This window comes from Lonchura striata, chromosome 20 (assembly GCF_046129695.1).
Source record: "Lonchura striata isolate bLonStr1 chromosome 20, bLonStr1.mat, whole genome shotgun sequence".
Classification (NCBI taxonomy): domain Eukaryota; kingdom Metazoa; phylum Chordata; class Aves; order Passeriformes; family Estrildidae; genus Lonchura; species Lonchura striata.
Genome location: NC_134622.1, coordinates 4,775,856 through 4,787,548, shown reverse-complemented (window position 1 = coordinate 4,787,548; position 11,693 = coordinate 4,775,856). Strand labels below are relative to the sequence as shown.

At 49.0% G+C, this 11,693-nt stretch overlaps 1 protein-coding gene across 1 annotated transcript; it reads right to left on the bottom strand.

The window, feature by feature from the left end:
* Nucleotides 1-431: 431 nt before the first annotated feature.
* On the bottom strand, nt 432-10,782 carry DHX33 (DEAH-box helicase 33). The gene is given in 13 exon segments (XM_021550865.3): nt 432-907; nt 1,986-2,072; nt 2,809-3,012; nt 3,588-3,715; nt 3,976-4,064; nt 4,445-4,604; nt 4,994-5,105; nt 5,777-5,962; nt 7,113-7,283; nt 8,290-8,517; nt 9,687-9,847; nt 10,480-10,677; nt 10,680-10,782. Coding segments are annotated over 13 exon segments (2,136 nt in total). The 3' UTR covers nt 432-598.
* Between the last annotated feature and the right edge of the window lie 911 nt (nt 10,783-11,693).

Below are 11,693 nucleotides of genomic sequence, written 5' to 3'. Positions count from 1 at the left end.
ACTGCTAGTGTACAGGCCAGAGCATGGCAGTCTCCTCAGAACAAGAAAAATGAAAGAGTATTTTAGAGGAAACAGTGACTAAGGCAGTGTTTTCTGGCTCCAAGTCTTCCCTTTGTCAGAAGCTGGCACTAGTGCCCGCTATTGAGAAGCACAGAAGGCTCATTTGCTGCTCATTGCAAGGCAGGAGAAGGAAAGCATCTGTCCCACCCCATCAAAGGACCAGAATTTTAATTCCCAATTCCCCACAGGAATCTGAGCACTGCACATGTAAATGGCAGAGTCCATTCTGCACAAGAAGCACAGATTCACTGTGCTACCTTCACATCTTCAAGCCCAGACTGCTGACAACGAACACACTCCCATGAGAACCATAAACACCAGGACTGTTCCTATGATCATTTGTTCTGTGCCTCACAAAACAACACCCAGGATTGGGATTTTCACCATCACTTCTTTATTCTGGAAAAAACACATAATGTAAATAAATACCCATCCCGTTCCTTGAGGTTATAAAAAACACGGTTATACATCTATCCATTAAATTTTTAGAAAAATAAGTCTTTCAAGGCGGAGCTGAAAAAGCCAGCTGGTCCCAGGGTCAGTTGTTGGCCATGCGGAGCTTCCTGCGGAAGTACTCGGGCGCGGCCTCGTGCAGCCACTCGGCGTCCACCACGCACAGGTCGCGCATGTAGCACCTGCTGGTGCGCAGCAGCCCGGTGTACACCACGCAGGCCGGCTTGGCCTGGAACAGCACCGAGGAGGGGTGGATGGCCACCGCCTGCTGCGAGTCCACCGTGCCGTAGGAGCCGTCCGGCCGCAGCTCGGCCGCGTTCATGAACAGCCCGTGGGCCAGGCAGCGCCGCACGCTGCCCGTGTCGCCGCGGCACGACTCGAGGGGCATCGACAGCTGGGAGAGACGGGAGTGAGCCGGGGCAGCCTCGAGGGGCACAGCCCTGCTCCACTGCAGAAAGACTGGGGGATTCTCCTGGGAGAGCACGCTGGGGGACTAAGGAATTCAGCTTGGGGGGATGCTAGGCTAAGCCAGACTAAGGGCCAACAAAATGGATCGTCACTCTCCTGCTGGAAGTGAGTGTAAGGCTGACCAGCTATAGGAAATCAGGTAACCCCCAACGGGAAGAAATTATGATGTCTGGCTCCAGATCAGAAGGCTGAAGGACCTGCTTTATTAAGACTATATTATATTACATTAATATACTATTTAAAAAGATACTACACTATTCTACATACTTAGTTCTTACTTCCCTATTAACTAACAAACAAACAAACTCGTGACTCTGTGCTGAGAGCCCAAGCCACAGCTGGATCCACTGGTCACTGGCCCTGAACAACCTTCACCAGAATCCAACCCAGCAATCACTTCAGATAAACAATCTCCACACCACATTCCACGTGGGGAAAATTAAAGGAGCGGAGATAAAGATTGTTTTCTCTTCTCTCTGTGCTTCTCCTGAGAGACAGAATTGTGTCTCTCTGTCCAGAGAATGGGAATGCCACAGACCAGCATTCACAAATGACACCCCACAAGACCCCATGTCACTGCAGACTGCCAGGGGTTCAGTGGCAGCTCCCACGCTGTGCCCAGCAGGAACAGCACTGAGGGGAAGCTGCTGCCACACTGAATGCCTGACTCCATGGAGAAGCCAGCCAGAACAGGCTGCCAGCACTCTGTGGCACAGACAGCACAGTGCCACCTGCACTAGAGCAGGAAAAACCCTTAGGAAAACTTGGTCCTTCCCTGAGAAGTCTTCTTAAAAGTTCTCATTTCTCCTTGACCCACTAAGCCCTGCAGCTTTAAGATTTTAGAATGCAACTGCACAGTCAGGAATTTTAGCCAGCTATTTACAGGAGACTGAAAACAATCCCCCATTTTCTCACTCTTTGGGACTTGGTGCACAGTAACATAAGTTTGGGGACAAACAGGAAAATACCAACAGGTGAAACAGAGAAATATGGAAGCAAGTTACCTTTATACAAATGTCCCTGAGCTGAGCTCTGACTTCTGCCATCAGCTTCATGTTCCTGCCATTGATAAAGTTCTCTCTGCACCATCCCTGCAGCAGAGACACCAGGAGTTAGAAGGGGATATTTCTTCACCTCAGGAGCATGACAGCCTTTAGATACTACAAAAAGCAGAATCCCCTCTACAATCTGCCTCGGAGAAAACGTGCTGACCCCCTTCCTGGTCATATTTCTACCTCCCTTTACTCCACTATGTCTAGATTCCCTCCCACTCTTCTCAGAAACAGCAGGTGGTGGTTCTTTTCCCTCTCAGAGCTGCTCAGCAAGGCCACCAAGAGCTGCAAAACAGCCCTTGTTATCCTGCAGGTGATGAAAATAAATCAGGTAAGAATGTCAGATGTTGCAAGGAATGGGGTACATGAGTCCACAGATTCACAAATCAGTGAGGGGTTGATGAGTAGGATAAACCCAAATCTACTTTTAAATATGCTCAAAGTTTTCCCAATGAATCCTGTCCCAGAACATGTCCAGATATGTATCATCAAATCTCAACACTCTCCCACTCCCTTCTGTTTCCAGCTGGAACCAGGAAAGGAAGAGCCCTGGCTGTGATTACAGAACTGGCCCCACAAAGCTTTGCCAGAGCTTTCTGTAGGAACCTTTGTTACTGAACTTCCTCCAATCCCAGTTGTAAAGGATGGGCCCTCTTTTCTCTCTGCTTTGGAGGATGGATGCCTGTGGCACCAGCCATGGAAGATGCAGGTGTCAACTCTGCTCTCTGCCAAAATCCCCTCACCCCATGAGCTCAGGCAGCTCAGATCATCCCACCTTGTGCCCATTGACATTCTTGTAGGCCCTGTACACGTTGAGCAGGGTCAGATGATCCCCCTCACTGGAGATGAATTTCCTCCTGGCAGCCTGCACCTCATCCCGCTGGGCAGGGGGGTTGTGGAGGACACTGTCCACTGATAACAGTGACACGATGGTCAGGATCTCCTCTGCACAGTGGAACTTGGGTGACAGGAGGATGGCCTGCGCAGACACAACAAAATTCATCTTTGGCTGACCAAATCCTCTTCAGCTGGGCAGATCTTTCTGCTCCCTGGCAGTCCAGGAACTCCACCAAACATTGTTTAGGGCAATCTCATAAACTGAGCCTAAGAACAGCTGTAAATCCTCTGATGGGTTCACCAAGCACCTTTAACACCTGCCAGGCTCCTTCCTGAGACTGACCAGTGCACAACCAGCACAAACACAGTGAAAAACCAGCTACAGCAACAGACATTTCATGGACCTGCCAAACAATCCTGAAAATTGCACACAAATTTGTCTTGTTCACCTTCAGAGGTGCCAGAGTAAAGAAAGTCTCTTTTAAAAAACTTCCCTAAATTTAACAACAAATGACAAGCAAGCCAGCAAAAGGGCTGTAAATTATGTACATTAATGTACAGCAAATATACCAGTAGAACTGCAAACACCCCAAATTTCACACCTTGTTTAAGGAGTTTGAAAGAGAAACATCAATGGTACAGAGATGAATATATGAGATTTAAAAAGTTTTGTTTTTGTTTGGTTGGTTTTTTTTGTTTTTTTTTTTCAGTTTTTACCTTGGAGAACTTTGGATCCAGTGGAAAGACTGCCATTTTCTTTCCCAAGGGGGTCAGGACAAGCTGACCTTCCTTGTGGGTCACAGCCCCCAGCAGGTCCAGCTGATCAATTGCTGCTTGAATAGCATCTGTCAAAACAAGGACTGTGAGGCCTCCTGCCTCCCACTGAGGGATGTGAAGATCAGCTGGTTCCATCACTGCCTCCCTCCTCTGGCCAGAGGGACAAGTATTTTCCATTTAGAGAAATGTAGTTTATCCTCCTCTATCCCAAGAGAACAAGCACCCCATTTACTCTTCCCCTGGCAGTCAGGGCACACCTTTATGTTGTGTTGTTATGACACCTTATGTCCCTGCTCTTTTCCCCAAGGCTTCCTTTGTAGCCACTTACCAGGAGATGGTTTGGACATGAAGTCAAAGGTGAGCACATTGGGAATTTTCAGGGCCAGGAGCTGAAGCACCACACTAGCCAGGTTACACCTGCATAGGCAGAATAAACAACTGAGACAGTTCTCTTATTTTATTCTTTTTTTTGTAGAAGCTGAGATAGAATCTCAGGTCTGTGCTGCAGCTTGACAGAGACAAGTCTGATGCTGCTGGTGAAGCCTTACTTCCTAAACCAGGAAGAGGCAAGTCCAAACTCTGGAGGACAGTCAGAACTATTGCTTTAGGTGTTTGGAGACTCAGTGCCCAACTGCCCACCCTGAGCAAACATTTCCCAGTTTTTCTGTCTAGTCCCCACACTTCCATTTTTCTCAAGTCACCCCACCAGCCTCTAGATCCAGTTTTGCTGCACAGTTCTTCCCACAGCTCCAGCTGTAAAAGAGGTGTGGCAAGGGGTGTGATGGCTCTGTCCTCACCTCTGTATCTCAGGTGTTGTCATTTCCTCAAACTTCTCAAAGTCCTCCTCTGTGTAGAGCCGGTAGCAGATCCCGCTCTCCTGCCTCCCAGCTCTGCCCGTGCGCTGCCAGGCCTGGGCCTTGGACACCTGCTGCACTGCCAGCACTTCCAGGCCAGTTTCTGGGCATGGAAAAGCATCACCTCAGCCACTGCCTGAGCAAGGCACAGCTTTGGAAAGCACAGAGGATTGATTAGCAGTAAGAATTCCCAGGGTTTGCCATTCAAATCCAGCTCAGAGCTCACTTGGTTCAGCGCTGTGAAGCACAGTGAACCATCCCATGCTGTGTCCCTGAAGAGAAGTGGCATTTGACAGATTTTTAACCCCTCATGGCTGATACTCAAAAAAACCTCACAAAAACACCACCAAACCCCACACCCCAAACCTGGGTCGTTAATTTAAACAGCATGGAGGGTGTCTGAAATCCTCTTCCAGCAGCACTTACGGCCTCCAGTAACTTCTGCAAACCCAGACCCAAATCTTGGCCCTGTTCCTCCTCAGAACTCCTCACCAGGGCTGTACTTCTTGGCTTTGACCATGCCCGTGTCCACAACAAATTTTATGCCCGCAATGGTGATGGAGGTTTCCGCGATGTTGGTGGAGAGGATAACTTTGCGACAGCCCTGGGAGGAAAGAAAATCAAACCCAGGTCAAGGCCACCTTAGAGCAGCTGCAACACAAATTCTGCTGCTTTTGGCCTCTGTGGGCCTATCCCTCCCCCACATTGTGAACACAACTGTGCTTACTGTGCCAGCTCTCAGAAACTGAGGTAATCTTCAGTTTCTAATCAGCTTCTAACACATTAGTTTGCATTTGCAACAAAATACACCACACCAGAATAACTGTTCTCAACACATCTTTCAACAATTTTGGTTTCATTTCTGGCACAACATTTGTGGTCTTATTTATCTGTTGAGTAGGTAAAAAAGAGCCTGAGGCAGCATGTATTCCTTTCCTTATGGCCCTGACAAACATTCTCAGGTTTTCAGCTTACTCAGTATTTCCCCCATTAGCTGCTGTAGCTTTTTTGTGATATGGACAAAAAATTCCTATGAAATGGAGGAAATTTAAATTCCTGTGCCTTCTAATCTTTCCTTCTTTTTATGATCCCATGTGACTTACTGAATGCATCTATTAAAACCATCACAGTTGCAGTGTATTATATCTCTGGAACCACTCAGCCTAAAGCCAACAGAGACTATTGATTACTATCAGTACACACTGCTTTAGCCCCTTAAAGTCCATATGTTTCATCCAAGGACTCATTGAAGCGAAACCCCTCCTATTCCCTCACCTCAGGGGTAGGTTTGAAGGCACGGAGTTGTTGGGAGTGGGGCAGAGAAGCATAAAGGGGCAGCACTGTCATCCGTGGGCAGCCCTCGGGGAGGTGCTGGGCAACGTCTCGACAGGTTTTGGTCATTGCTTCAATTTCTTCCTGACCAGTCAGGAACACCAGGATGTCCTGGCATGCAGGGGCTTCCTGGAACCAGAGGAAAAAGCAAGTTAGGAGGGTTTGGATAGAAAAGGAGAACTGAGATTGGTAATGAGATGTGGCTCTGGCAGCAAGCCACTGAAGCAGGCTAAGAAGAAAGAAAAGACACACATGTGGTGCAAGGTATGCAACAGCCAGAACTCCCAATGGATTCACCAGAGACAAAAAGTAAATTACATTTTGAGGGATCGAGTATCAAAAGGATGGAGGCATTTCTGTGTCCTCAAATAACTGTCCAGGTCAGGCAGAGAGAGCCAGCAAGCACCCAGGTACAGAGAACTCAGCTGAGGGGAACATTCAGGTTTTAGGCGTGAGTTGATATTATAGAGCTTTGCTTGGCAGTCTCCCTTCAGCTCCAGCCGGGACACACAGGGCCCAAATCCCAACAGCAGCAGCCACTTCAAAGCACAAAATATGTCAGAGTCCAGGACATCCCTCTGGCTGCCCTGGCTATCTCAAGACCCTGGCAGGGGGCTCAGAGACTTTGGCATGAAGTAAAAAAAAACCTGTGGCTTCCATTTTAGCCCATGGAAAGAACTGCCAGCTTTGTATGAGGAATTACAAGCCACAAGGGTTTGAGTAGTGTGATATTTGGATTAACACAGGGTGAAAAAGGGGTTTTTAGAATGTAGTTCAGGGCATCAAGATAGAGGAATCTGGGTGTGTCCTAGCCTTCTTTTCCTTCTTGTCCTCCCTGTCTTGGTGTGATGGTGACACTTTTCTACTGATTTAAGGTAGAGACTCACTGTCCAACACATATGTTAGATATTGGCATGTTATTGTAAACAGACTATAGGCAACTTTTGATATAAAAGGTAAACACTGCCCGAGAGGGCAGACAGAATGCCACAGCCTCCTTGCTAGCCAGAGCTCGGAAGCTCAGAGAAAGAATGTTATAGATAAGGAGAAATAAACAACCTTGAAAACACAATCAGACGCATTCCAGACTTTGGCTGCAGGGCTAGGGAAACTTGAAATGGACTTTTATCACCTTGAGGTCAGCCCAGCATTGAGACCCCAACATAAATGCAGTTTAATGGAACAACACAACAATCCAGGTATTTGGCAGTCAAACACCCCAGCACAAAACAACAACCCCTGGCCCCAGAGGGACACAAACCTGGAGAGACCCTCATACCTGGTGGATTTGGAAAATGGACACCAGTGCTGCCTGCAGGTAGTCACTCTGCTGCTCCTTGGTGTAGAAGATGTCAATGGGATGCTGCCGGCCCTCCAGATAGATGACAGGAGCTCCATTGAAGTACTGGGAGAACAGGTCCACATCCATCGTGGCTGACATGACAATCACCTTTGGGGGAGCACAGCATGGGTCAGCACTACAGCTTCCATCCAGCTGGACACCAATGAGCCAGGACCAGCCAAAAGTCAGCCTCTGGATCCTGAGAACCATGCTGAGAACAACTCACAGGCTTTGGGACAGGAGAGAGTGATTTCTCCTTGTTAAAGCCATCAGCTTTTTACCACAAGCAGAAAATGCTGGTGTGACAGAATGGGCTGGTGTGTGGAACGAGACCATGCAAAGCCCCTGCCAGGCCCCTCCAGCAAAGCCAATGTGCTTTCACACAAATTCCTGACATGTCCACCTGTTGCCCTGATTTTTAAGTGTTTTCTTTTATGCTTCTTTTGAAAGTTTTAAAGTTCTCATAAAACTTCTTTAGCCTTCTGATAATGTTTACATATTTGAGAGTCAGAGTTCCCACAGTTTCATATAGAAATAGAATAGCTTACATATTTCTCTGTGGGTGGAGAGAAATGGTTAATTGATCTTTAGACCAGTGTAGTTGGAGAGGTGGTAATTCCATCCTCCAATCCACAGTCACATTTGGAATTCTATAAATACCAGATGTTGGAATAAAACTGGGTCTTCTCCTCTTTTGAACTTACCAAGCTGCTGTGTACTTATTTAATGCCCAGTAGTGACATCCACCCATCCCATGTGCAATGCTCTACCTGGGAATGAGCATGTCCCATCAGCCAGAGCTTCTGCACCTGCAGTGATCTCAGAAGCAGTGCCAAAACTTCCCAAGCACTCTGTCTAGCCTAGAGCTCACACCCAAGGGGTTTTGGTGGAAAAAAGGTGTGGTGGTGACCAGATACCTTGTTCAGAGGTGTCATACCAGGCCCACTTCACCATAAGTCAGACACCCTTAACTACTGAGATTTAAAGAGACTTTTTAGGAACAGAAAAACGGTCAAAGCTGAAATTCCAAACCTTTGGAAGGCCCTGGGAGATGCTGAGAGCACTCAGAGCCCAGCCCCACCCTGCCCTTCACTGCCATCCCGGGTAAACACACTTTCAGTGGCCGCAGGCCCCGCTCCTTTCGCTTCTTCTGAGCGGCTTTGACCACCCCGAAGAGCACGTCCGTGTGGATGGTCCTCTCGTGGGCCTCGTCCAGGATGACCACGCTGTACTTGTGCAGCAGAGGGTCCCCGATGGCCTCCCGCAGCAGCATCCCGTCCGTCAGGAACCGGATCCTGGTCTCGGCACACGAGCAGTCGTCGAAGCGCACCGTGTAGCCCACCTGGGGAAGGGAGCACAGGGAGCACAGATGGCATTTCTCACTGCCCCCGTGCCACAGGGAAGGGCCACAAAGCCCTGGCCACTGCACTGGACTGAGCCAACCAGAGGGGCATGGAGGCTCTGGAAAGCAGAGCAGTTCCTCTTCCAAATGTAGCAAGCCACCCAAATGATACTGCCAACATCTCTTCTTCCTAACTAGAAGTTCATTTCAAATGCCCCCAAGTTTCCTTCCTTCCTTCCTTCCTCCCTTCCCTTCTCTTCCTCCTTTCCCTTTCCCCCTTTCCTCTCTGTAATTATTCCAGGCTCTCCAAGGATTTTATTCAGGGGAAGTCTTTCTCCTGTGCCTTTCTCCCCCAGACCCACACTAATTCAGCACTCTGCTCTCCTTGGCAGTGATTTCTGACACAGGGAGGAATGGAAGAGAGCACAATATTTATTTTTGTTTTATTCAAAAATCAGTATTTTTTCAAATGGAACAAGCCAGATCAAAAAGTACAATACCACAGAGACAGACCATGCCCACCCTGTCATGGGACAGGTAAAGAGCCATTTTTCTCCATTAATTTAATTATAGAATCACAGAATATCCTGAGCTGGAAGGGACCCACAGGGATCATCCATTCCAACCTCTGGCCTGCACAGACATCCCAACAATCCCACCCTGTGCACTCCTGGCAGCGCTGTCCAAACTCTCCTGGAGCTCTGGCAGCCTCGGGGCTGTTCCCATTCCCTGGGGAGCCTGGGCAGTGCCCAGCACCCTCCAGGGGAAACACCTTTCCTGAGATCCAGCATAAACCTCCCCTGACACAGCTCCAGCTGTTCCCTCAGGCCCTGGTTCTGGCCAGAGAGAGCAGAAATTGGAGCTGTCCCTCAGGAGGAAGCTGCAGACCTTGGTGAGGTTTGACCAAATTCTCCACTTCTCCAGCTGAACAGACCAAGTGCTCTCAGCCATTCCTATGATGTGGCCCCTCCTGTCCCCTCACCATCTTTGCGTTGCTCCTTTGAGCACTCCCTGACAGCTTTTACATCCTTGTTACATTGTGGCACCCAAAACTAATTATGAAATGAACACTATCACCCCTGTGGCTGGTTATTATCCTACCCACTGAAGCCTGGCAGGGCCCCTCCCCAGAGCAGCACCAAACCAAAGTCAATCTGTAGATAACCTACCAGCCTCCCCAGCTCCGTCCTCTTCTCCTCAGCCACTCGGGCAGCCAGGGTGACAGCTGCCACCCTGCGGGGCTGGGTCACGGCGATGGTGCCGGGGTGGCCAATCCCCACTTCGTACAGGTACTGAGGGAGCTGAGTGGTCTTCCCCGAGCCTGTTTCTCCTAAGGAATATCAAGGGAATAGGGTTTTGCCCCACACTTTTGTAGCGTTGTCAAATTCGGGCTTTTATGTTAACTTTTAGCCCTATTTGAGGATGGGGAAGCTGAAGACAGAGGGAAACCCCACCACAAAGCAGTGGCAGGTCAGAGATGCCACCAATGCCCTCCTCTGCAGAGCTCCATCCACCCAGCTGCTCTGCAGCCACCCTCTCGTTTAGAAACGAACTCCAGCCTCCCTGGAGGTGAAGTGTGACACCAACAGGAGTGACATACGAAGCATTTCTCATTTACTTACAATAAATGCTAAGTCTTTAGACTACCAGGTGGGAAGTTGTAGATCTTCAGCTCCTCAAAGTGTAACAAAAAGATTTTTCGTTTGCACTCACAGAAAGCATAATAAAATCAGTGAAAATGTAAGTGAGGAGTCATTAGAAGAGGAGAGCTTTGCCACCTGGCTTTGACTGAACTCCAGGCAGACAGCGAAAGGAGAGGGAAATACTTTTGCCTTCTCCACAGAAACCAAGTCCCCGCTGCTTTAACCCCGGCTGCCAAAGCACACAAACCATTCCATTCCCTGCTCGCCACACTTCAAATTTACACCCAAAACGTTTCTGGGCGCTTGTCCCGGTACTCACCGATGAGGACAGCGGTGTCGAGGCGGCGGAGCCGGGCCAGCAGCGGCCCGCGGGCTCCGGAGATGGGCAGGGAGCGGCGCTGCACGTGTGCGGGCGGCGCGGCGCTCTGGGGCGGCGTGCCGGGGGGCGCCGCCTTGAGCCGCTTGGCCGGAGGCGCCTCGCTGTCCTGAGCCATCTCTCGCTCCCCTCACGGGCCCGGCCCGGTCCGTCCCGCGCTCCGCGGGCTCCCCGGCGCACCGATGACGCAACCGCGCGGCGCCACGCGGTGCATGCTGGGAGTTGTAGTCCCGCCGCCGCCGCCATTTGCAGCGCTGCCCGCTCCGGGCGCCCCTCGGGGCCGGGGAGCCGTGGAAAAACCGCGGACCCCGAACGGCTGACACAAATATAAAAAATAAGCCAAATACAGCCGAGGAGGGCATTTATACAGCAAGAGAGACGGCTGCAGGCAGCGCAGGGACATGTTCCCACTCAGGACTTATCCCAGTCACAAGCTATGGAGAGGTTCTCAAGCACTGAACTAAAAAGAACACACAAAATTAGAGTTTGATCCAATTCCTGCCTCATAACCTATGCTGAAGAAACATTGTCCAATACACTTTCATTCCTGCTCTCTAGGAGCACGAGAAGTCTGTTTTAGAAACAATCAAAACTGCCCCAAAACCAGACCAAAAAACCCAAAGAACCCCTCAAGGCTCCCATAACTTTTTATAACTTTTAACAGACAAAAATGCAGATAGAAATTACCCCACACATTTTATCAGAATCTAGCACACTGCTTGTGGAAAAAGAATTTCCCTTGAGATCCCCACACATTTCTCTCCTGGACTATAAATTAAAAAAAAAAATAAAATAAAACCTGTAGCCAGCTTTTAGAAACAAAATCTGAGACTAAACGAGATAATCCCATCTAATGGGGAAGCTCATCCTCTAATATGCAGAATGAAGATGCAACTTTAACTCCTTTTATCTATTATGATATAATCAATAAAACCCCACCTGATACTTTCTATGGTGATTTAAGAACAACTGACCACAATGAGCTGAACTGGGCTCCAAATTCCTATGTGGCTGGTCAGAAATATTTATAATCAATGTAGCTTTAAGCTAAATGCCACTGAGTCTCACTGGCCTGTGTTGGACACAACCCCACAACAAACTTCATCCACAGATTTCACATCCTGAGCAGACAATGCTGTGTCCTGCACTTCTGAGAC